Source organism: Gadus morhua, chromosome 19 (genome assembly GCF_902167405.1).
Source record: "Gadus morhua chromosome 19, gadMor3.0, whole genome shotgun sequence".
NCBI classification, from domain to species: Eukaryota; Metazoa; Chordata; class Actinopteri; order Gadiformes; family Gadidae; genus Gadus; species Gadus morhua.
Window position 1 is genome coordinate 10,329,477 of NC_044066.1, and position 26,646 is coordinate 10,356,122.

At 45.7% G+C, this 26,646-nt stretch overlaps 3 protein-coding genes across 5 annotated transcripts in view; all 3 read right to left on the bottom strand.

Moving 5' to 3' along the window:
- The window catches only part of pitpnm2 (phosphatidylinositol transfer protein, membrane-associated 2), a 40,012-nt gene extending 35,258 nt beyond the window's left edge, over positions 1-4,754 (bottom strand). For both annotated transcript variants that reach the window (XM_030341426.1, XM_030341424.1), the window contains exon 1: positions 4,330-4,754. The gene's annotated coding sequence lies outside the window, so the exon portion shown is untranslated. The remainder of the gene's footprint in view (positions 1-4,329) is intronic.
- A 139-nt stretch (positions 4,755-4,893) lies between these two features.
- mphosph9 (M-phase phosphoprotein 9) lies at positions 4,894-22,014 on the bottom strand. The gene is made up of 25 exons (XM_030341429.1): positions 21,917-22,014; positions 21,422-21,554; positions 20,505-20,782; positions 19,711-19,858; positions 18,016-18,105; positions 17,292-17,908; positions 16,964-17,132; positions 16,805-16,877; positions 16,187-16,287; positions 15,726-15,842; positions 14,909-15,396; positions 13,698-13,847; positions 13,094-13,181; positions 11,345-11,560; positions 10,711-10,758; positions 10,466-10,530; positions 10,058-10,159; positions 9,212-9,670; positions 8,773-8,957; positions 7,615-7,908; positions 7,132-7,252; positions 6,712-6,803; positions 6,196-6,374; positions 5,910-5,978; positions 4,894-5,735 (listed from the first exon to the last, which is right to left on the bottom strand). The coding sequence occupies exons 3-25, from the start codon at positions 20,744-20,746 to the stop codon at positions 5,634-5,636; spliced, it is 4,215 nt and encodes a 1,404-aa protein (XP_030197289.1). The 5' UTR covers positions 20,747-20,782; positions 21,422-21,554; positions 21,917-22,014; the 3' UTR covers positions 4,894-5,633.
- Positions 22,015-22,466: 452 nt separating this feature from the next.
- cdk2ap1 (cyclin dependent kinase 2 associated protein 1) lies at positions 22,467-26,325 on the bottom strand. Of its 2 annotated transcripts, none has more exons than XM_030342212.1 (4): positions 26,034-26,325; positions 24,090-24,289; positions 23,500-23,626; positions 22,467-23,109 (listed from the first exon to the last, which is right to left on the bottom strand). In XM_030342212.1, the coding sequence occupies exons 1-4, from the start codon at positions 26,059-26,061 to the stop codon at positions 23,042-23,044; spliced, it is 423 nt and encodes a 140-aa protein (XP_030198072.1). In that variant the 5' UTR covers positions 26,062-26,325; the 3' UTR covers positions 22,467-23,041. The 2 variants fall into 2 exon arrangements, with proteins under 2 accessions (XP_030198072.1, XP_030198071.1); XM_030342211.1 differs by lacking the exon at positions 26,034-26,325 and adding an exon at positions 25,416-25,625.
- Positions 26,326-26,646: the final 321 nt, after the last annotated feature.

Genomic DNA, 26,646 nt, shown 5'->3' on the forward strand with positions numbered 1-26,646 from the left:
GTTTAACACAACACCCACTGACACACACACACACCCACACACACACACACACACACACACACACACACACACACACACACACACACACACACACACACACACACACACACACACACACACACACACACACACACACACACACACACACACACAATGTAGAATCATATTTTGAATAAAAATAAAACAGTCACGCATGATTTACTGCCTTAAACAATGAGCTGCCAGTGTGCTGGATGGAATAAATAAAAATCATGATTTATATAAATCGAACACACCCAAGGGACCAAAGAAAAAAAACACTTTGCAATGGAACAATTCCTCACTAAAAATACCCAGAAACATTTATTATTAAAGTTGCTGTTTTGTTTTCCGATTCATAGCCTTACACGACACAGTCACACTTCCTTCCTCTTTTCATCTTCCCCTGCCCTAGCTTCAGACATTAACACGTTTTCTAAGTACACACACACACACACACACACACACACACACACACACACACACACACACACACACACACTAATGGACAAATTACCTGCCAAACCACACTAAAAAGTCAGGCGGTAAAAAGTGAACTGAGGGGAAAGTACTGCCATCAGTCAAGCAATATATCACAAGTTCCTCCGAAAAATAAATAAAAGCCTGGGTGCTCCATTCTGGGGGCCAATTCTCAGGGGCCCAATACCATTAGTGCCTGGCCCTGCTCCACACACCTCGCGCTCGGGTGATGTAGCGCTGGACGGGGCCCAGCCAGGCTGTTTGTCACCAACACCTCCAGGACTCCCATGGCCTGCAGTGCCCCCCCTATCCTCCCGCTGGCCCCCCCAGCAGCTTACGTCCATTAACTTCCCCATGACTCATACTAGAGACAACAAATCGTTTCATCATGAACACAACAGAGCCCCCCTCCCCCCCTCCCCCCTCCATCTTCTGCTTGGTCACATTCAGAACGGGCCCGCTACGGGACAGCCGTGGACAGCGGTCGGAGTGACAGAGGCGGAGTCCTTTTGCAGATCATGCGCAACATTAATACAATGATGTCACCTCTGATAACAGAGCCCGCTGCAACCTTTATGAGGTGTGTAAACATCAGACAGGACGGCTGCAAACCAGTGGCAATCAATTATGTCAGAAATTGCAGAAACTGAAACGAGGCTTTGTACATATTGATTAGATGAGCTGATTTGGAGATTTCGATTCAACAGGGAGACAGATGAAGTGGGACAAACCTAAACTGACTAGGGATGGGTCTCTGGAGTTACTCTCAGTCATAGCGCACAATGTCCTCCGTGTATGTGTGTGTGTGTGTGTGTGTGTGTGTGTGTGTGTGTGTGTGTGTGTGTGTGTGTGTGTGTGTGTGTGTGTGTGTGCGTGTGCATGCGTGCAAGCAAGTAGGTATGCGTTGCACGTGCACGTGCACATTTGTGTGCGTGTGCACTTTTGTGCACGTCCTATTCGCGCATCCTTTTGTTAATATTTGATGGGGAAGTTATACATGACTGGGTCTGAACAAAGCTCAGGGATTGTTAATTAGAGTAAGTGGTGGGAACTGGGCGAAACGGAGCGACGAATGGTACAGCCTCACATCATCATCCACAGTGACCTTGAATCCTTCCAGGAATGAATCCACAAGCACATGGGGACACGCTGGGACTGAATGGGAACACTGGAACCACAGATCTATAGCCTGGTTAAAGTCACTCTGAGTGACGGTTGAGGGGGGGCATGAATGGACATGAGACGACGTCTACTCAATAGAGGAGTGTCATCTTTTCAGGTGAATGTAAACCAGAGCTCAAAGTCTAATCCTACGTTTGCATGCTTTGTCTGACAAGTATCGCTAAGTCAATCTAAGTGTTTATTTTGTTATGATGTGGAACAAAGAAAACCTAGCAAATATTAGCATTTCTGACAATATAACCATTTTTTTTTTTTTTACTGGATAAATAGAAAAAAAATAATAATTCTCTTGACAGATCGATTCGATTCTATCAATTTAGCCATCATGTACCTCCTCTTCAATATACAATATTTGGAATGATCATGCATAGGAAGCTAGCATTGTCCTAAACAACAGTTTTTTTTACAAGTGATGACATCGCATCTTCTAAAACAGAGTGCGTGTTCTGTGATCAACTCTCAACACAGATCACGTAACCAACAATCACCTATCCCCACTGTGGGCCAAATATGGGCACGTTTCCTTTTCTAGCCATCAATTCCGTTCCAAAATGGCGCCCGCCCATAGCTTAAATTCAACCTACAGAATCAAACAGCCGTGGAGAGAAATTCAATAAATAACCTATGGCTGACGTCAGAGCCCGGGCGCTACAGCCTGTATACAATCTGAGTTTCCACCCAGCGTCTCCAGCCAACCGCAACACGCGGCCTGCTGTGAAGTCACTGGAATCCCTCTGTTTATCCGGCTATAAATAGACTACACACCGCCGTGACGCGACATCTTGTGACGCTCCCCCCACCCCGCATCCTCCATCCTCACATCCTCCCATCCCCGTATCTCCCTCACACACACACACATACACACACAGACACACAGACACACACACACACAGACACACACACACCAGACTGTACCACAGCTGTCATGTTGCTATTGGTATGCAGGAGTTGGCCTGGCATACGTGTTATCTCTCCCTCTTCCTCTCTCTACCACTCTCTCCCCCTCTCTCTCTCTCCCCCCCTCTCTATCCCTTCTCTTTCTTTCTCCCCCTCCTTTCCTTTCTCCTCCACTCCTCTCTCCACATCCCCTCTACGCCCATCTCTCTCTACCTATCTCTCTCTCTTTTTCTTTTCCTCTCTACCCCTCCCTCCCCCCATCTTATCCACTCCTCGCTCTCTCTCCCTTATCAGCAGAGAAAGTGTGAGAGAGCCAGAGAGAGAACGCCGAGAGAGCGAGAGACGTGTGGTGTGAATGAGGCATAAGACACGGACAGATTGACAAGAGCATAAAGATGTGGCTGAATGGAGTATCAGATCGTCTGGATGGGCCAGATACTAGGAAATGAGAGCAGGAGGGAGGGAGGATGGATCGGGCATATGGACACGCAGAAGACGAAGAGGTGATGGGGGAGCAGATGGAGACATGGGAGAGAGAGCGAGAGAGAGAGAGAGAGAGAGAGAGAGAGAGAGAGAGAGAGAGAGAGAGAGAGAGAGAGAGAGAGAGAGAGAGAGAGAGAGCGAGAGCAAGAGTAAGAGTGAAGTAACGAGAGCGGGAGGGAGCGAGATAGGGAGAAAAATGGAGAGTAGTAGAGAAGGAAAGAGACAAAGAGAGAGCGAGGAAACAATAGAGAGAGAAAGTAAGAGAGAAGGTTATAGAGATAGTCTAACAGAGAGAAGGAAAGAGAGAAAAACAGCAAGTTAAAGAAAGTGAGAGAGAAATGTCATCTGACTGAATCTTGACCAATGGAGGATAAAAAAAAGACTCTCCATTTCACGGTTGTTTCTTCATGGTTTGTGTAACTGTAAGTCGCTTTGGATGAAAACGGCGGCTTAATAAATGAGAGAGAGAGAGAGAGAGAGAGAGAGAGAGAGAGAGAGAGAGAGAGAGAGAGAGAGAGAGAGAGAGAGAGAGTGTGTGTGGGGGGGGGGAGGGGGGAATCAATACTATGACTCACGTTCTGTGCCTGCTGCTTCCTAACAGCATTTATTAAAAGCAAACCTAATCATTTTGCTTCTATAATCACATCCAGCGGGGCTACATCGTTCAGTTTCATGACAATCATGTGGAGAGGGGAGGAAATAGACTCGTTTTCATCTCAAATAACTCAGAGGGATAAATTGATAGGGCCCATGCAGCTGTCAATCACGCGAGGCCTAATTCTAAGTGACAGCTCGGGTACATTGTTCCCAGAAGAACAAGTCAACAACAAAAACAACAACAAAACAGAAGTTGTTTCGAAGGGTAAGAACACAAACTACATTGTCTTGTTTGAGGAACTCCCTTGAGGGTGTAGGAGGCCTACATAGATTTCACCAGCTGGGTTTAGCGAGAGAAATAGGATGTAACGAGAGAAATATGGTGTGTGAGAGAGAGAGAGAGAGAGAGAGAGAGAGAGAGAGAGAGAGAGAGAGAGAGAGAGAGAGAGAGAGAGAGAGAGAGAGAGAGAGAGAGAGAGAGAGAGAGAGAGAGAGATGTAGAAGAAGTGATGTTTATACATGTCATTCAAATGAGCCAATGATATCAAACAGGACAAATATGGAATGCATCTGCTTAAATATATAGTTAGAAATTCAAAACAAACACGCTATGATTTAATGATTTGTTGACTAACTATATTCTCATCATGAGAACCTCGTACACCGACTCACCTGCAGTAACGTCAGTGTATGACCGGAGTACTTCTGGATGTTCCGATTAATCCCCAACGAATCGTACGAACGGCTGCAGCAACATTGTGGTGCACCTACATGTCAACGTCGGTTATCTTTCAGTCGAATCGAAAAACAAACAACCGATGGGGAAACAACATGATGGATTGAGGAAATACGTTCACGTAATCGGGTTCATTCTGCCATCAGTGGAAGATAATACGCGCCTCATCCTGTAGATATAGGCCTACGACGAAAAACAAGACTTCATTGTAACGCATAAAAGCGCATTTCCATGTCCTGTACAGTTCGTCAATCTATGTTCGCTACCTAATAACTCTTACTAATAACGTTATTTGTTATTAATTAACCATCAGAAGAGCAGCAGCTAGGCTTACATACCAAGCAGGTGCATGTTTACATTTGGTTGAGTTGTCAACCAAGGTAAAAGCGCCCCCTAACGTCGGATATTTTAATATACATGCATTAAATTTAAAGCATGGCTAAAACTAATATTTATATATTTTATATGAATGATGTAAATAGTAGGAAAACACAGTCCAGGTATCAAAAAGCTTATTTTTTAATTGTGCAATAAGAACAGTTCCAGTGGGATTCATATCAGTGAGGTCATTGCAGACGGGTCGAGATGGAATGACTAAATAAATTGAAAGTGCCATACATAAGCATTGTGAGAAGGGTATTTCAGTTTGTTGACAATATTGCTGGTTTGGATTTCACAAGCAGTTTATAATCAGGCATTAACATCTTACAGTAGGAAAAGCAATTAAAATGCCATTTAATAAAGGCTAAGAGTTTCGTTCAAGTCGTGTAATTTCAAGATGAAGATTAAAAAACACCAGAAATCGACTGGGCTCAGGTAAAAACAATGTCAAGTGAAAATGTACTTTAAAAACAAGCTCAAACAGAAATACGAAATGGCAGTGAAACTTTCCTTCTATGGATGGTCATCAAATTTACATTAAAATATCAGATTCAAAAACCCACATTAACCTGAACATGGAAATTGAAGACTTATATAATATTATAATTTTTATCTAAAAAAGTAAAAGGCTTTATAAATCTTTGCATTACCAAAATATACTCCGAAAAGTTGTGAGGTCTTTCCAACATATAAAAACATTTTCCCAGAGTAAATAAATCGTACAAAATATCCCATGGATGTTTTTTTTACACATGGACTAAAATACGTCAAGTAAAAGAAAGACAATCAGTGGTGCATATAAAAACCAAGTCACTAAAATGCCCTCTCTTCAGGATGGCATTTTAAAAACAAGACATTGCTAGTTGTTGGCAGAGGAGCGGAGGACGTGGAACCTCTTCAGAGTCATACGAATGGATCCCAGATCCCGATTCAACGTCTCCAGACGTTTCTCTAAGGCCACCTGGTAAAACGTGGATGGGAAATACATACGTCATACATCAGCCCATATTCTAAAAAGAAATTCATACCAACATCGATACCTATTCAAAAATAGAAAAATACATATGTCGAAAGAATATGTTCAGATATCAACACGTATTCTCTATAAAACAACCCGAGTTAAACAAAGGCTTACCTCATCTAAGCGGTTCTGCAAACTCACTCTACCACCTGATCCTGGTAGTCTGCTCAGGGCTGCTTCAATCTGCACACACACACACACACACACACACACACACACACACACACACACACACACACACACACACACACACACACACACACACACACACACACACACACACACACACACACACACACACACACTCCTTGTGAAATAATACAAAAACCACAACGCACCAAACAAAACAGCCCCCCACCCATCACCATACTGCACACTGCACCCTCACCGACCCCCCCACCTGCAGCTTCTCTTGCGTCAGCTCATCGAACAGCCGCTCCGCCTCGGCCAGCGTGTGCACTCTGTCCTGCAGAGGAGACGAGCCGCCAGGGACCTCCAGCAGAGCGGGGCGCCCCGCCTCCTCCCAGCCCCGCTGAGAGGCTCCCGCGGTGGGGTGCGCGCTGCCAGGGGACCCTTGCCCTGGAGCCGAGATGACAGAGAGAGCGCAGGTGTTAGACATGTCTGATGTGTTAATCAGTGAAGCCGGCATTACCCTGTGTCTTTTAGATTACGGCAGACTTTGAGAACCAAAGAACAATACTGCTTTATACTGTTTTTAAGAATCATAAAAAATGCCAGTGTGGTGTGCAAAGTGGAAGAAAGAAGAAAAAATGCACAATAGAAAATGAGTCTGCTCTGAAATGGTATATAATGTGTTCTACATGCAATGCTAATGCATTGCTATTAGTCGATTGAATGGTTGATTAAATAACCGATAGACTTTGATCGGCTATTTACTGTAATCAAAACACATTACCATCCTGTTCATTTGGTTCTGAGAACTGCAGTCTCTTTCTGGGACTGGAGTTGTGGAAGGAGTGGCGTCTGGGGTCCTTCTCGCCATCCAGCCTGCGAGAACAGCCGGCAAACCCAGTGTTAGTGGGAATACAGTCTACTGGGAACAGCCACCAAGCCCAGTGTGTATACGTCCTCTTTTCCTTAAATGAGCTGCCCAGGGATGCAAAAATTACTTCAGCCCAAACAGACAAATAAAGTTGTATCGTATTGCAGTGGTGTTAGCATAAATACAGACTACTAAGACCACCGAGAACAGCCACTCAGCCCAGTGTCGGCAGGAGTATAGACTACTGAGTGATATTAATGCCTTAGCATTACTGTCAGCGGTGCGCAAGTTTACATAAGCGTTGCTTAAGTAAACGCCCGCGGGGTGGCCTACCTGTCCTGCAGGTGCTGTTGCCGTGGCAACATGTGGCTGAAGGCGGTGGAGTAGTTCTCGGTGGGACAGCGCTTGGGGCTGGACATGGCCGAGCGTGGGAGGAGCAGGGTCTCTCTCTTCGCTGAGGAGCAAGGAACACAACAACAACCCGTCAGTGTCCGCCGACACACTGGCACCTCGCCATGATAACCCCTCTCTCCAGGAGAACATGTCGTCACACCTGTGGTACTGTTCTGAAACGGTTACAGCTAGGGGACTTAATCCAACAAACATCATTAATAAAGGCCGTAGGAAAGTATTAATTAAAACGCCTGTCTCAGAGCAAAGCTAACATATTTTAATTCAAGTAAGTCTTTTTTATTATAAATTATTAAAACTACCGGTATTAAAACTATCATAGCAATAATCCCCCACTAGTTCCGGCAGTGCTGAAGCGTCACTCAGAGGAACGGTGTGGGACTGGGCGGGTCCAGGGGTACGTACTGGGCGTGGACGGGGGGGGCGCGGTACGGTGGGCCGCTGGGGGGAGGGACGAGGACCGGTGCCCCTCCGGAGACAGACTCCTCTGGGCTCTGAGCAGCGCCACCGCCCTTTCGGCTCCGGCACGAGTGGCTCCAGATCCGGATCCTGAGCCGTCCCGCTCCGCTACGTGGACGAATCCGGTCCGGGCTTTAGAGATGTCCAGGTTGTCTTCGGGGCGCCCAAAGACCCAGTCCTGGACGGGCTCTTTGTGCCGTCGCTCCATGAAGCCCATAGTGGACCTCGGGTTGTCCACCCCTACAGAGGAACCAGTGGTCAGGACAGTGCAGAGGAACCAGTGGTCAGGACAGTGCAGAGGAACCAGTGGTCAGGACACTGCAGAGGAACCAGTGGTCAACACAGTATAACCAGTGGTCAACACAGAGGAGCCAGTGGTCAACACAGAGGAACCAGTGGTCAACACTGTAGAACCAGTGGTCAACACAGTACAGAGGAACCAGTGGTCAACACAGTAGAACCAGTGGTCAACACTGTAGAACCAGTGGTCAATACTATAAAGCCACCACCAGTACTGGGGAACCAGTGGTAAAGACAGCCCACACTACCGTTTTACATTTACACCCTGGTCACAATACACAGCATAAGCCAAAGACTTGAGGAATGAACGATTGTTTGAACAAACAACCAAATGAATTAGCAATTCATTTAACAATACTGAATTTGTAATTAGAACAACGTTTACTGTTCTGACAACACTGTTCTGTTCTCTCTAAAAGCGTGATGGCAAAACGCCAGACGCCTTTCTGCTGAACACACGGTGAAGTCACTTTGAATGAAAGAGTCTGCTAAATAATTCAATAGTTATTATTAATATAATACCTCACCCCAAATACTGGACTTCTCTAAGAATCACTAGGATATAATACAATTTGTTGAATGTAGCAGCCACCGTTTTTATATTAGGTCAATTAATAAAAAAGTATCTGTTCCGCCGACTCCCTTGAAAACCAGGGGATTCATTCAAGGGGTCCCTCCAATACATTACAAGCTTTCACAAACCAACCAGGGGGTTTGAGGTCATGATCGTTACCGTCCTCATACGTGTTCTGTGATGTAGGTGTAGGGTCGGGAGGTAGGTGTGCTCTACGGTGGGGTTCTTACAGGGGGCCCGGCTCTGTGTGGCCCTGGTCTCCTCCAGCTCCATCAGGGCCCTCATCACGGGGGTCAGGGGGCTCTGGCTCTCTCTCCTGCCCAGGTCCCATGCCCCTCCGCTGGGCTCCTGATGAACTTGAGGCTGCTGCCGTGACGGAGGCCGGGACAGGTCGCGTTCCGGGAGAGACAAACTCCTACGGACATGCAGAAATAAATGAGGGGTTGTTTAGTTTAGGCTCAAAAGGTAACAGGATACAGTCTTTTGTCTGTACTTCCTTAATGTTCTCTGCAGCCTTTCGTTCATAGTTATTTGAAAATATGAGTGAAAGAAATCCAATCAAATCCAAGTAACTTTTGCTCTCAAACAAATCCCTGATCTCTGATCCCTCTCCATATCTTATAAAGTTTGCGTTGCTTAAATACAAGTCTTTAACAACCAAAGGAATACCTCCAGCCGGCCCCCTTTGAAGGGCCCTCTGCAGGACCTCCGGGCAGGGCTGGGGGGTCGTTCTGGGGACTGGGGGAACTCCTCTGGATGGTGGGCTGGTTGGGCTGGGCGGTCTGGGCGGTCTGGGGACAGGGGGACCTCCTATGGCCGTTTGGCGGGGCGACATGGGGTGTCTGGGGACAGGGGGACCTCCTCTGGCCGCTGGGCGGGGTCGTCTGGGTGGTCTGGGGACGAGAGGACCTCCTCTGGCTTTTGGGCTGGGTGGGCTGGGGACCGGGGGACCCTCTCTGGCCGGAGGTCTGGGGACAGGGGCTCCTCCTCTGGCTGGTCTGGGGGAAGGGAGACTGGCAGCCTCCGGTGGGCTGGTCGGCCGTGGGAGCAGGGGCCCGGCGGTGGGAGGGGCTGCTCTCCGTCTTGGCGGTACTGGAGGACAGCAGCAGGTCTGGGTGGTGGTAGAGGCTGGGGAGGGGAGACGCCGGTGGTCACGATATTCGTTATGGGCATACGTGTGTGTGACGGTGGATGTGTGTGAGTGAGTAGAGAGATGTTGGAGCACAAGGGAGCCAGACAGCGGAGAAGGGGTTGAGGCAGGCAGAGAGAGAGAGGCCATGAATGCCGTCGGTGGGTCTACCGTGACGCAATTTCCGTTGCGGGCGCTCCGTGGTGAGATGAGACCGGGTGGGAATGAGCTAATGACGAACACGGCTGTCCAAGCCGATTCAAGGGAAGAATAGAAGGACGAAAGATGGACAGAAAGAGTGGAAAGAAAGAAATGACTACGTGAGGAGAAGGAAATGGACAGAAGAAAGAAAGAAGCCTTCCCCCCATCGGTCCCCGTCGACTCACCCTGCTCCGGAGGGCTGTGTGTTGCCGTGGGAGACGAGCCGTTGCCTGGCTTGGTTCTCGTGCTCCAGCTGCTTCACCTGAGACTCCAGTTTACTGATCGCCCTGCACACCACAAACACAGGACACTCAGCGGTTCAATGATTGTTTCAGGACAGAAAGGTACGCCTTCACGGACAATGTGGTATTCAATTCAATTCAATTTTATTTGTATAGCCCTTAATCACCATTACAGTCTCAAAGGGCTTAACAGGCCAAATATTTATGCATCAATGAATAATGTTGCATTTTTTTATAATTTGTCATCAGTTCCTTCCATGAATACATTTACATGGTGCGACGTAGAATTGGCGATGGATTTTATATCCTGATTTGGTATCATATATCGAGATGTTCAGAGCGTCAACGTACCTGTTCAGTTCAGATATCTGCTCAAGGGAGTCCACAAGCTTGTTCTCTGTTCCCAAAAGGTTGTCCTGTTGACCGATAACAACAGTATTAATTATTGCACAATATAATTGACATAGTCAGTCCCTAAAGTAGAATTAATTTAATGGATCAAATAAATTCAGGCTCCATGAAGCAGGTGTCTTGGGAGGTACGCTATTCAGGTGAAATAGTGAAACTAAATGTACGTAAATGTGGGTTTGGCATACCTTTGCTCCGTCGTAGTCCTTCCTCAGCATGTCATACTCCCCAAGCAGCTGAAACACATACACACATTGATCGGTTTATTAAACTCAAGGGACAGCGCCACCTCTGGGCCAACACTGGCTATTGCAATCACTGAAACATGAAGCCATGATACTAATGTCAGAAACAGACATTGTAGTAAAGTGTTTCCCATCCATCCATGTGGTTACATTTTAAGCATTTTGAGGGTATCAAAGTTGACCAACAAAAATGCTATTATTTAAAGTGACATATTATACCAACAGGTGTGAGTGTGAGTAGCAGTTACAAGCCGTTTGAAAATCGGCCTCTTCTGACAGTGGGCAGAAGAGGCAGACTGTCAGAAGTGGGCGTGTCCACACAGATGTATGCCCGATAGATGAGCAACGTTTGCTACAGTCCACTGGGTAGGCTGGTAGACTGATCTATCCAGCACACATCTAGGTGGACACGACCACTTGTGATGTCAGAAGAGGCCGGATTTCAAAAACCGGCTAATCACTCGCACACCTGGCGGTATAATATGTCCCCTTTAATGATAACCTATGCGCATATAGATGACAGTTCTAACAATTTAGCGTCAGCCAATCAGAGGAGCCCTCTGGCTCTGCCACTCACATCCTGCAGCATCTTGTACTCGCGCTCCCTCTGCGCCTCCTTCTCCTCCTTCTCCCTGACGGCGGTCTGCAGGGACTCCTCCAGCTGCCGCACGCGGGCCTTGAGGCGGGAGGCCAGGGCGTCCTTCTCGCCGCCCCAGCGCTTGCTGTCCTCCAGACGCTGCTGGAGGGACGCCACCGTGGCGCCGGCCACCGCGTACCTCTCCGGCCAATCAGCCTGCAGGATCCGGAAAATGGCGACAACATTTTTGTCCGGATTTTTTTTTTGTTGCTATTTTTGCTTTTATGTTCTTGTATTTATTTGTCATCTATTTCTAAATCCTTGTTGTTTACAGTGATGCATTCATTTCCTACACAATACAAACATGTGTGCTTTAGAATAGGTTATAATGGGAGAGGAGAGCGGGATGTGATCACTATAATATAAGTTTACACAATATGATACTTTTATATAATGATACATTATCAGCACAAGATTTCATGGTGCCTGAAGGCTCTGGGGAAACCTAGTTATAGTTAGTTCTGGTTTATGTGGCCCCCGCTAGTACGAGTCGATGATTTATCCATCCCTTTTTCCGCCATTGCATTTGTGAGAGGAAGCCCAGAATGTTCCCAAACTTTAATGACGCTGGGGTATTACAACTGCTCGCTCTCTGCTCCGGCTAATCTCTACCTTACCGCAGTAAAGGCGGTCTCATTTTGGATATTTGCCAACTTGACGTACTTCTACTGCTACTGCTCTCCAACTTTATGTTCTCTACTAACTTATAGATAGTCGTCATTGTTACTGGATGTAGTAAAGTATGATCAAGTCCTGCTAATATAGAGAATGACTGTTGTAGGGCATTTATCTCTTCCGTATCGTGTTTCAATCCATCCCGAAAGCGTACCGGTCATCATGTACGTTACGTTTTTTTTTCCGTCCCACCCTTATTATCGATTACACAATATGTTCTAAGTACCAGTAAATATTGTATTTAACATGAATATAACAGCTCTATAAATTAAGTCTCCTTGACTCCCAACAATATTATTTACACACCCAAAGGAATTGACCCTAATACAATATGTATCCATGTAATGCATATCGTAACAAATAGTCAGCAGTAAGCCAATCCTCCGTGTCCCAGTTCCAAACCTGCATACTGATCTCTAACCGCATCAGACCAGCAATGTGCTGCATCAAGTCCAGCAGCGCCGTCCCCTGACTGATAAATCACCTAATCTCGCAAATAGGCTATCCTCTCCCCCCCTGCGCTCAAACCAGCACACACACTATGTCCCTTCTCTCTCGCCTCGTAGCCGGTTTCCTGGGGCCTCCAGAGACCCCAGGAAACACAACGCTCTTGACATGGAATGGAGGCGCGGGCAGCGGACTAATTAAAACAAGCCGCAGCATTGTGCACAAACTCTAATCCCACAGGTCTGTTGTTTCACACACACACACACACACACACACACACACACACACACACACACACACACACACACACACACACACACACACACACACACACACACACACACACACACACACACACACACACACACACACGTCACCCTGGAGGTGGTGGAGTATAATGAGCGGCGAGGTCAAATGGTGGTCATGTTGTCCCAGATTGACCCTACCATAACGTTTGGTTAAAGACATTTTCTTTTGGTTGTTCACTTTCTTAAGACAACAAGCGGTGTCTGAACACTAGACTTGGATTCAAAGTGTATGAATAAATAGTAGGAATCAATATCATACCAGTTTCTTCTCCAGGTAGTTGTTTCTGGCCTCCACCTCATGGATGCGATGGTTTGCTTCGGAAAGTGCCTTCTCAAGTTGATTACATCTGTTCAGGAACAGAAAACTGTTTAGTCTTAAAAAGTACAGAAGAAAAATCCTTAAGCGTGCATACAAATAACTGTTTGTACATAGGTGAGGGACTGTGCTACTGAAATGAGCAGTGTCCATCATTAGTATCTATATCCCTTTAGATATCGTATCATCCAGATAACAATATCATCCTTTGATGTATTCTAAAAGACAAAATGTATTGTCTGCAACACAGTCTATTGTTTTGTGTGGTGCTGTGTTTCTATCTGCTGTTTGCTGTCTCATCTATTTTTGTATGTTCCATTGCCCAAGCCTTGCATAACATGTTTTAGTTCGTGTTGTGCATTTGTGCGCATGTGTGTACATGTACGGTCACATTTGTGTATGTATGTGCATGAATGCCCATGCACTGTATGTGCATGTTTATCAAAGTATGTGCTAGTGCGTGCATGTCCAGGTTTGTGTATGCATGTGCATAGCTGCTAATGTGAATGTGTGCACTGTGAGCCATAAAGGGATGTGGTGATGGGACCTTAGTTCCAGAGCGCGGTTGCTCTTCTCAAGGTCTGGGGGCAGCTGTGCAAGGCCCAGTTTGTCCCTGAGGCTCTGGATCTCAGACTCGTAGTAGGCCTTCAGGTCGGCCACGTGGCGGGCGTGTTTCTCTCTCAGGTTCTGCCTCAGACTAGAGAGAGAGAGGGGGGAGAGAAAGGAGAGAGAGAGGCCAGGGATAGGTTAGGAGAAGGAGGATGGGGTCATTGTGAGAATGGGAAAGCCCCAAAAAAGGAAAAGAAAGAGACGAGAGAAAGAAAGAAATAATAAAAGAAAGAAAGAAAAAGAAAGAAAGAAAGAAAGAAAGAAAGAAAGAAAGAAAGAAAGAAAGAAAGAAAGAAAGGGAGCAGAGAACAACAGTCCTGACGGCACAACCCAATCAATAATATGTGTTTGTATATTTTTTTCTATGATGGAATAACAAATGGTTTGCTAAACTAGTACAGGTAAGGCTGAAATCAGTATTGTCGCCAACCCTTTGGTGTGGAGAAGTGTGTGTGTGTGTGTGTGTGTGTGTGTGTGTGTGTGTGTGTGTGTGTGTGTGTGTGTGTGTGTGTGTGTGTGTGTGTGTGTGTGTGTGTGTGTGTGTGTGTGTGTGTGTGTGTGTGTGTGTGTGTGTGTGAGAAACTGAAGTGTAGACTAGTGGGCACATGCACTTTCTACCGATGCTATCCTATGGAATCTAAAGATAGTTGACATTTTTGTGGTTCCAGAAATATCTGTGTCGCAGGAGGCATGTTGCCCGTGTGTCAGCGCTTTACACTAGTTTATGCAGCAGGCTGAACCACAGAGGTGCAGCTCTCGGTAGCCTTCTTTATCAAATTGTGCTGCCTGGCCCAACTGAAGTATCAATCAGAGGACCACATTCAACTCAATGTATTACATTCAACGCCTCCTGAAATAGGATGTTTTACTGAGTCTTGAATATTATTGGATATCTCATGGAAGGAACTGTAATCCTGGCATAAGGCATCGTCACTATACTCTTGTTTTAAGCTCTTCTCCACAGGTAAAACGTCTGTTTAGCAGATGCAAGCATAGGGGTATTTAGAAGGTATTTTAGGAGGTCAGCATAGAGGGGAGAGCCTTAGGGGACAGCGTTAGGGGTTAGCGGTCGGGGTAGGGGTTCGTATTAGGTCATTCTCTTTAGGGCGAGTGTCAGAGGGTTAGACCGTCCGGCCGCCAAGCACTCACAGTGACAGCACGACGGGGTCGTCCAGCGGCGACGCCCTGTCCGCACGGGGCCCCGGGGGCCCCAGGGGCCCGAGGGGGCTCTCCGTGGAGGCGGAGCCTGGCTTCAGGGTGCTGGTGTGGGTGTGCGTGTGGCTGCCCTCCTCCTCCTCGCTTGCTCGGTGGCCGCTCTGTCGCCCGGTCAGGAAGAAAGCGGGCGGGGCCTTGCCCCCGGAGGCAGGGGGGCCGGGGCCGGCCGGGCTTCCCCAGGAGCCCTGCACCGTGTTGGGGGGAGGCGTCGCGGACTGGAGGCCGCTGGAGGTGCTGGACGGGCCCGACAGGTTTCCCAGGCCGGCCATGCTGTCGGGCGTGGCGGGGGTCCCGGGACCCCTCTGGCCCGGGGGGTGCGTTTGGTTCTGGTAGGAGGGGCTGCTGAAGTGGGAGGGCGAGGTGAAGCCCGAGGTCCGGTCCGACTGTCGCGTGAGGGCGGCTGGGTCCGAGGCCCCGCCCGCCTGGAGCGCAGCCGGGGAAACACCGTCAGACCCGGGTCAGGGGGCCCCAAGGCCTAACTCTACAGGCCCCAGTACCATGATACAAAGGGCCCTCAAAGTACTGGGACATTCAACTAATGTTATAAAAGTCCACATTCATCATTGGCTAATGAACTACATTACACAAGGTCCACTGCACCAAGTCTCATTACTCTCAGGGATTGGTCTGACGTTGTTCATACATATATGGGGCTATTGTGACCTTGCCACACCCATACTGTAAGATAATCTGGGTCAAGGACTTTGATAGACTCACAGTACAGTACAGTGCACATTAGTTTATGTCCTACCTGGGGTGACAAAGGACCAGAAGACTGTGAACCATCCCAGTCTGTACATTTTAATGCAGCTTTCTGCTTGCTCCGATAGATCTCCTTCAGGGACAACTGGGTCTCTGGTGGGGGGGTCTGTAGAGCATAAGAGGACCAACCAGAGGCGGAGAGGAGAATCATTGATCAATGAGAGGAGAGGGAAGTATGTATCCGAACAATTGTGTTTCTACAGAATGTGATACTTTTTTTTTTTTTATTGTGAAAACATATAGCTTAAATAAAGAATGAACCTCAGGAATACAACTTCACAATTTGAATATACCTTAAAAATAAATATCTTAAAACAAAAACCAAACAAAAAAAAACATGTGAAAAAATAAAAAAAGAATACACACACACCACTGCAATGCAGTCACCACACATCATACCGACGTCTGTTCAAATGATTGAATGAAGTGAATGGATGCATGAAGACGTACAGCACTGGTGTCCTCCTGCAGGAAGAGGAACGCCCCGCTGTCCAGGCTGTCTGGGAGCGGGTGGTACAGGTCACACTCATTGAGACGCCAGTAGGTCAGCCCTGGGAGAGCACGCACACACACACACACACATGCAAGCAAACACATGCACACACAAACACACATGCAAGAACACACACATGCACGCACACGCAACACATTTAATCCATATATTAAATCTATGTCCTCCTAAATCACAGACGTATTATGTAAAAGTGATAACTCTGTATTGTACATCATAGTAATACATTAATACAATCATGTTTGTCAATTGAAAATTTTAGCTCATTTTTTAATATTGAAATGATGTTGTATTGTATTGTCGTTTTAAACAGTTGCCTACATGTGTATTTGTAAAGGATCCAGGATACATCATGGATCCTTGTTGTGCTATGTTGTTATTCCCAAGGAGGCGAGGTTCAATTTAAAAGCACACACAACGCAAAACGCTGTCACCCTCGGCTTGCCTCTGCCCCCCTCTGACGGACACCAGCGTGAGCTGCACACTCAGCACCTCTAAGCTACACAGCCTCCCCCACACATTCAAGCTCGTCCACGCGGCTGTCGGTTACCGGCTACCTGAGGACTCGGACATCAGGCTGTTGCTCCTCCTCAAGGGGAAGACGGAGGTGGAGGCTCCCCCCGGCTGGTACTGAAACCGGAAGAGGACAACATCAGCGTCGCCGTGTAAAACAAGGCGACGTAGGGACGACGGACCCCAGAAACAACATTGCCTACCTGGTCCTGGAGGGGGATGTGCTCTGACAGGCCGTCTCTGGGGCTTTCTCTGGGGCTCTCTGGGGGCTCCTGGGACTCCTGGCCCTGGGAGGAGGCCGTTCCTGTCTTGTCCTTCCTGGGCCTCAGTTTCTGCTGCTTTGCCCAGGAGGTCAAGTGCTGGTTGGTGCCGCTGAGACGATACAGGGAGAGGAGGAAGGAGACTTTACCACACAATGTCGGAATATGATTTACCAGTGAAAAACCACTATCGGTATACCAGCAAACATGTTATTACGACTTAACTGTAAAATCGAGAATTTGAAAAACCGAACGCAATTTCAAGCCTTACCCGTGCTGCGGCTGTTGGCATGACGACGGACCAGGTTCTTTAGCTTGGGAATACGTCCGTCCGTGATTGGACGAACCCCGGTGGCACACCGGCGCGCTCCGCTCTGCGCCGTCTCCCTGGAGGGAGGAGGACCAGCGGTGCTCCTCTTTCTCCATCTCTCCCCGCTGCTGGTTCCCCCTGCAGCCATCCTCCAACTCCTCCACCTCCTCCTGCTCCACCTCCTCCTCCTCCAGCTCCTCCTCCTGCCCCCCCCCCGGGCCCCTGCTGGTCTGGTGGGGCCCCGTCTCCCAGGCACTCAGGGTCCCGTATCCGCTGCTCAGCACGGTGACGGGCCGCTCCTGGAAGGACGCCGCCGGGGTGACAGCCTCCGTGCCCCCCCCCGATCTCTGGGGGAGGGGGGCCGGGCCCGGGCCCTGGGAGACGGTCCTGCCGTGGGGTGGGTGTGCCGAGGGGGCGGGCAGGGGGTCGGAGGCGAGGGTCAGCTTGAGGTCCTTGGTGGGGGTGGGGGTGGCGACGGCGTGGGTGATGGTGGTGTTGGTGGCAGAAGTGGGGGAGAACTCTGAGTGGGGCTGGCGGTTCTGGAGTTGAACCAGAGCTTTGATCTCGTCCTGAATCAACTGAAAGCAAACCAAATGAAAGCCATTACTGTATGAAGCCATGCGAGACATTACACGTGCGCTGGCAGGGAAAGGGTACGATATGGCTTTATCATGTGCCGACTCACCTGTATTTGGCACTGGTATTGTCCTTGCTGAGCAAGTATTTGCTCTTGGTATTGCTTCTCGACCAGCTGGAACAGATGCAGCCATCGCCCCTGAAGATAAATTTATTATTTCATTAATAGACAACGTGAATGAGTAGAAAACAGAAGATGAGCAGTTAAACCTGCACCGTGTCACTGCAGCTGTCCTGTCTTTATTCAAATGATTTTATCCAAAGCGGATAACTGATGACCCAACCCATCCAGCCTCTGCTCAAACAACTGACTGAATGCTCTCTCTCTAGATTTTGTCTGGAGAAGATGAACCAGCGCTGATGGTGGTGGTGGTGGTGGTCAGAAGCTCTTTTGTGTTGGCTGCAGTGATTGTATCTGGACTGGATTTAAGAACACCCTCATAACGTTGTTCTTTGTTCTGGATCGAATCAGCTCGAGGACACACATCTTGGTCATCATCTTGTCAGGCCTTACTCTTCCAAAGAAGTGACTGATCCCTGTCCTTCAGAGCAGCAGCTTTAACATTAACAGTATGCTGTGTGTGTGTGTGTGTGTGTGTGTGTGTGTGTGTGTGTGTGTGTGTGTGTGTGTGTGTGTGTGTGTGTGTGTGTGTGTGTGTGTGTGTGTGTGTGTGTGTGTGTGTGTGTGTGTGTGTTTACAAGATGGAGATGCTGCTGCATGTGGATTGAGTCGTCTCCCCGGGGAAGCAGAGAGAAGTACGATTACACCTCTGCATGCATAATTACAGCATGAAGAACATCTCTCAGCAGATCGTTTCTGACTAAACACCTTGTTATGTTTTGCAATGAATATGCTTACATTTTGACATTGCCTATCAAGAGCACCTAAGAAATCTGCTTGCAAAAGGTTCACCTAACGAGGACAGCCATGATTAGAGGAAATTTGAGATAATGAATTGGAAGAAAGAACATTTTAATACAAGATTTATGTTATTCTATTGCAAAATAATATTATAATAAAAACAACAAGAGTCTAAGATTATTAATGGACTCTCATCATATTATTGATTTTGGGTAGCATTTCTGATATATAGCTCTTCCACATCTCATTTCATTTCATTCTTTAGGTCGTTTTAGTCTTTTGTGACCAAGGAAACGTATGAGGCCTTACGCCCTGCGAACTCATCAGCATTGTTCAGTATGCAGCAGAGCAGCACTCTTCATCCCAGCTGTCTGTTCCCCTGCAAATCATGTCATCAGCTGGAGTCTGGCGTTGTGTGTGTGTGTGTGTGTGTGTGTGTGTGTGTGTGTGTGTGTGTGTGTGTGTGTGTGTGTGTGTGTGTGTGTGTGTGTGTGTGTGTGTGTGTGTGTGTGTGTGTGTGTGTGTGTGTGTGTGTGTGTGTGTGTGTGTGCATGCGTGCCTGCGTGTCCAATTGTGTCCCTACTGTGATCTACACAGAAAACAAAAGTGACAGCAAAGAGCCGAGGCGGCGAACTGTCAGATGCGACAGTACGTCGGAGGGACTGTCTTTTGTTAACACACAAACATTCTACACTCCACACTCTACACTCCACACTCTACACTCTACACTCTACACTCTACACTTACAATGGAGGGGGCCAGATTGCACTACTCCCAGCTGAAAAGTACTTGGTTCAATCCCCCCATGTCTAGAGACTTACCTTGAGCAAAATGCACGAACGATGCACGAAAATAGTCAGATATTGAGCCATGCTCCCTCACCTCACAGTCCTTCCACATCTCTGGGTCCGTCTCTCCGCTGTTCTGGATCTCCTGCACCAGAGCTCGGAGGGTCTCCAGGGAGCTGGGGTTGATGAAGGGCAGGCTCTTCCCCTGGTCGAACGCCTCCTCTGTGCTCAGACACAGACTCCTACGAGGCGTCAGGGAGCAAACCCACGCAGTCAAATTATAGATCGATTAACGTACATGTCGTATATTAGATATATGTCATCTGACTCACGACCCCAACCGTATACTTTGAGTATGAGCATCCAATCCCACCTTGGATTAAAGTAGACTTGTTATTTTGTATTAATGTTATATTACGGTAATACTTTGTAATAATACTAGATTGTAATTAGTGTTAGGGCTGCGAACACTGAGGCTAGGACATTGTAATTATTAATCAAAGAGCAAAGATTATTTTCATTGTAATATTCCATTAGAACTTTTCATTACAGTAAAACAAATACAAATGCAAGTGTTGAAACAAGCGATATCAATTCTGTAATGTGTCGCTTGTGACTCCAACATTTTTTAGATTGCTCCATGAAAAATAATAAAAAATGCATCCATTTCTAAAGAGTTATACCCTAAAATAAAATTGTACCTGTGTATATCCATGTCTAAGTAATCATACCACTTGGTCTTAGAGAATCATTGAGGTAGCGGTCTCGTAATGTCATTAGCCTTACATACGGCCACGTTATCTATACAGATGAACTCCATCTAGTTTTGAAAGCTAGCCTCTATCTTGTTGCATGCTGTTGACCAACAGTCCTTCACAACTACACCACCTTATCTTGTCGCATGCTGGTGAGATGTTCATGGGCCGACTCCCCACTTCGCCTCTTTCTGATGATTTGGGATGACGGGTGTGTCCGTCCTCCAGTCCAGCAAGGCAGGAGGCCGACGTCCCCTCGGACGACACGCAGGAGATCTCGCTCTCCTTGCCTCCATCCCCATCCGCACTGGCATGGCAGTGGCTCAGAGCACCGGAGGTGGACACGTCCTCAGATATACTGTCATCTGTGGACATGGTTACGGGCCCATGGAAAGGGGGTGCGATGTACTACTGTGAAGATGTGAAGATATGAAGAAGGGAACAACAAGTTAAACGTACTATTCCGGTCGGTTCGGGCTCTTTTATAACGTTGTATTGGTTGTTTTACTACCCTGCAGTTATTGTATCGTTCACTAAGACAATAAATCGATTTCTCTCTCTATGATTCACATCAAAGATGAATTTGGGACAATCAATCCCGGATGGACACGTTTCAATCAATAACTGTTGGGGATGAAAGCAACTTTCTATTCAAGCTAATCCGGATATGTGGGGACAATGCAACAGACTGGTTTTAGATAATCTGCAGCACATAGACTTCATTCATACTATGAAACACATGTTGACATGAGCTCACTGGTGCTACAAGGAAACGTAATGTCACCACCGCTGATTTCGACGCCACACTGCTAAAGTTGCATGTCAACTCTGTAGATGACATGCTCTCATAACGGGCCGTTTGAGGTACAGGAGAAACCCATCCGACTACAGGAGCCCATTCGGTATTGGTACATATTTTGAGGCGTTACTCTATGGGGGACGTGAATGGCGTGTATGCAGTACAATGTGAATGGCTATAACACACATTACATAGTATTAACTATACGTTATTAGGTTGGCGTTTAATGTACAGAATAAAACAGAACCTACCCGTGAACTTGTATCATCACCTCATCCATATTTCCTGAAGTGTAGCTACAGAACTTAGCTAGCTGGCTACTGGTTGGCCAGTGAAACTGCACTGCAGTGAAGCTGTCGCTGCTCGACGTTCCCTTCTACAGCGCTGATTGGTCGAAATGCAACCGAAAATACAAACACTTGATTGGTTGTCTGCGCGATCTGTATTTCAATTGGATGTTTCAGAAAGAAAATAATGCATTCTTTGAATATTTTAACTTGTAAATGTTACTGTTAAATTACCGGTATATATATTTTACACCGACGTTGTGTCTTTTTATTTAATTTTTACTATAAATTCACTCGACATAATGCTTAAAATCAAATATACTTTTAAAGTGGAAAAGGATTTGAACAATCGCAACATGATATAACCTAACAAATTAAAATGTTACCATCGCAGCAAAACACAAAGGTGTGAAAGATATATTAGCTCTTTATGGCAGGTGAAAGGAGCATTACACCTACCTTATTTTAAAACGGCAACTTCTATGCGGTTATATAAGGTTTAAGTTCAGGTATATACCATAGATTTCAACACAAAAACAATGGGAGCACCATCCTTCAGTGCTCTATGCAACTCTTGTGTTCATTTGAACTTTAACATCCAAAATTCAAACACAATAGGGTCAGCAGGTGTTGGTGTCTGCAATGATGCTTGATCCTGTCACAGGCAGTATAAATAGCTCTAAGAAGATCTCCTTCAGTGTGCATTGTGGTTGGTTTGTCGTTGCTGCTCAGCATAACAAAGATTGTGACTGCCAATTGCTGCTGTATTTTATGGTACTGGTAATATGCGACATTTCCTCGGAATTTCACGGAATTTCTCAACTTAAGTATAATTTAAGTGTATTTTTGTTTAAAGGCATGTGCCATGATGCAACATAATTGATTTAAAAAAAAATTGTATAATTGAAAAGGGGAAACACTACTAATAGTGTATATTTTTTTCCAGAAGAATATTAGGTGCCATTCTGACAAGATACTAAATGCTACGCAAACATTTAAGAAACAACTATATTGAAAATACAATTTATTACACTGAGTAATAAATACATACAAAGATGCAAGTAACAGTTTCCATTTCATACCAAAAACAACCTCAAAATGAACAAACCGATGCATTTGGCACAGCTCTGTCCTTCAACCCCACATGGTTTACAAGGGTCTGGAAATCAGACCAATTTCTATCAAAAAAGAGATCAAGTCTTACTAATCTAGCTTTGTACAAGCCATGCAGTTTCTACAATTAACCCCTGGGCTACCATGGGTCAACTTTCTCATGCATTAACCAAACGTTTTAAATAGGAAATGAACACCCAAAGTGGGGCAATTTAAGAAAAAAACCTAAACAATAAGGAACTCACAGTATCCCTTAATTTTCTTGCCAAAAGAATCCACACATTTATCATTATTATTATAATGCAATTTTTCTTTTGTGATGTTTTCAACATTTTCATTTATTTTTTATTATCCCTTTTCCATATCTTTCCTCCATTCAAAGGAAATACCATGCAAAGTACTGTTTGTTTGGGTGTCGTAAGGGAACGCATACAATTTGTTCTTGCAGGGGAAACGTATGGCTCCACAAGGCTAGGATCTTGCGTTCCGCTCCGTCTCAGCCAAACACTCGCGTACCAACCCCCTGGCATGGATTATACCTTGAGGAACAAACAAATTAAAATGTTATTAGGTATTAGTAGCAGAAGTATACTATACAAATACAGTTGTACTTGCCTCCATACAATTATTAACTGGAGAAGACAGGCCGGTAGAAACATCCAATAGAACCCAATAGAAACATCACAAGTGTGGGTGTGTGATTGACGGGTTCACCTTCCAGCCTACCCAATGGTCTGTGCCAACAGGTAGGCCGATCTATACAACAATCGATCATAGACGACCTATCATCGGAGGTCGCCGTAGCTTACCCTACAGTGTGTAACTGTAGGGTAAGCTTTATGGCACTATGGCCTGTGTGTTTGGGTTGAGGTAAGGGCTTTTGGTTAATCAAGCCTGGTGGTAAAATAGGGTCATCTTCAGTCTCGTACCTCTTTTCAGTCTCTCCATGGCGCTTTTACTGCCAGCGTACGTGGGCCGGATCTCCTTGCCCAGCTCCTCGATGATGGCCAGGAGCTCTGCATATTTACTCTGAGGTACTTGGTTTCCACTAGAACCCTGGAAATCCATCAATGAATGAAAAAACATCAAAAAATTGCAGAAGACATTCCACACTTTTTTGCCCATGTTCCCAATTTCCGGGACGAAATTTCTGGTCAACAAAATTTCTTCGGTTTTTGTGCATCTGCTTCAGCACACGTGGTATTAACCCCGTCAAAATCTGCCCATCATATCCATGTCTGATTGAACATATTTTTACATCACCCATACCAAAAACTTTGTAATAAGGCAGTTGGTTTGTAATGTATTCATATTGGACCTTCAGATTTTTTATTCTATATTAATCATAACTACACTTTAAAATACCTGTCGATTCTATAGCTTCCACGACAGCAATCTCCCATGACCTCTTAAGCATGTCGGGTGACCATACTCTGGGTCCAGTAACTCAGCTCAGGAGACAAATGTATAACACAAATAAAGAGGGAGAAGCACTGGACCTTTCTATGATGTAAGTTACCTGCGAGAACCCCAACGAGGGCGGTCCATAGTCGTTCACCAGCGGTCTGTAGGACTGTAGTGTTGCCAGGTTAGCTGCTGAAGGGGATTGGATACTCTGGATACTCTGGATACTCTGGATACTCTGGATACTCTGGATACTCTGGATATTCTGAATATTCTGGATATTCTGGATATTCTGAATATTCTGGATATTCCCAGCTGTTGAGAAAAATGAAATAGTATGCACAATAGTTAATATATGAACATCTACAAATAGGCCCTTCTGAGGCACTGAAAGCATGGCTGTCAGTGCCACAGACATTTCACACAGCATGGCTAAAACAAAGAGTCAATTATAAAAGGGAAATAAGACTAAATAGTAACTAAATTCCTAGTCCTTTTGTGGCGCTAGTACAGTAGTTTTTATTAATTTTATTAATTCGATAATTAAGTAATTAGGTAGGCCGATTAATTACATCAAAATAAGTTAGTTCACTCTAAGTCAATAAACGTGTCTGCAAAATGACTTGATAGTTATCTCTGCGTTATAAGTAGATTCATGATGTTTGGGAATAGTTTGTTGATTGATTATATTTGAGTTTGCTGCTGATTATAGCCCAATAATCATGCAGTCCTCTTATTTATAAACGGCCTTATAAAAAAATAAGAGAGATGCCATCTGCCATAATTTAGGTTTACTCTGTAAGAAATGTGTGCATTTAGTACAGAAAAAAACCGTTAATACAAATATAAGTAGCAATTTACTATTTTGAAAATGTGAATTAACCAGAAATACATTTAAGTCAAGCAAAAGGGAGAACAACCGGTGATATAATTTAAAGATGTCTGCATCCACCCTGGGCAGGCAGCTGCCCGCTCACGTAGGCGGGTTTGCAAATTGCAATATGCGTTGTCTAACGCAAGATGTCCTCGATGAGTACAAATTTCACTAGCAGATCAATCAGCAACCCGCAGGACGAAGCATCATGGAGGAAACGGAACAAGGCTGACTCGAGAAGACAAAGTGATAGATTTCGGTCACAATGTAAAGGCGCCCTTAAAGATGGATTTAAGACGCGGAAAGCGGAGCGTAAAACAAAAGGGGTCACGGGGGAGATCCCACAGTTCTTACTTTTCGCTCGAGCCGCTAGCATTCGGGATGGCGCTCGTAACATTAGTAATAATGGCGGATATGAATTAGCCTAGCTCCCAGGATCTGACCCTATATATATAACTGGACAAAAACTACAGACACGGTCTTTCTCCAGGTATTCTCCGAGACCCCGAATTTAACACTCGATTTAACAGACGGATAGTTGAATTTTTTCCGATGTTTTTTCCTTACCCTGGTTTCCAGAAGTTCCCGGAATGTGCTGATGGACATTGGGTTTGTAAGACATTCCCAGAGACATTGTAAATTAAAGAAATAAAAATGACCCGAAATTCAGTGAAGCGTCTGTCTCTCACTTTTTGTTTACAACAGCGGCACCGGCAACATGGCCGTCACTTCATATTGACACCACCCGCCTGAACGTACCATCCACTGGGAATGTCTATAGGAAATAGTTAAAAAGCCATTTACATCTTAAATTTCCCATTTTTTTTTATTTTTGGGGAAATTTTACCCAATCTTCCAGATCACACTTAGATTGTTAACTGAGATGCGAGTTTTTTTAAAACATTTATACAAAATGTTATTTCTGTAACTTTGATAGTTTGATAGCCTGGAAAGTGTAAACATTTGAACTATCGACGTTGGAAACGTCCGACTTTTACCCTAAAGTGTTCATTGTCACGTTTTACATCAAAAGAGTGGACATTTAGGAAGTGGATGGTTTGCCCGCATTGTGATGGCATGCGACCGATGTGTTACTAAAAAAAATTACAAACCGGATCTTTATAGCGTCTTTTGTTTGTCACTGAGGCATCATCTTAGAAGTATACGATCACTTGTAGTAGATACCTGTTTTGGTCTGAGAAGGCGCCTCCATCGCTTCCCAACGTGATCTGACCCTGATATCAACGCCTTTAGTGGTTAATGTAAAAGTTTATACGCGTACTGATAAAAGGTACAAAAGGATTCACCACTCTTATTCAGAGTCACGTGGCTATGGATCCCTTCTTCCATCCACTGGGGATCGTGGTGGGGGTCCGCCTAAACACGCAAATATACTATCACTCTCTTGACCATTGGTGGACACAAAGGAGGGCTGCGTCGGCCCAATCGCGGCCCGCGGCGTCATGACCCTCTGGCTCTTCGGGATCCTAATGGTGGTGTGGAAAACCCTATAGGGTGAAGTCCCAGATATAATTTGTGTTGAGGTGGAGCAATGTGTCACAAGCCGAAAAGTAATTATTTAGGAAACCCACAGACTGTTGTAAGACCCCTAGTAAAGGGTGATTTGACAATGTTAGTAACATTTAAAATGTAAAGTGGGATTTAAAAAAAAAGTCAATTTCACAGGAAAAATAAAAAAAAAGATTGAAAAGTCAGATACTTGCTAATTGTTATTACGTTCTCATATGTTTTTATTGATTGATTGGTGATCGATCGATTAGTTGATTGATGATTGACA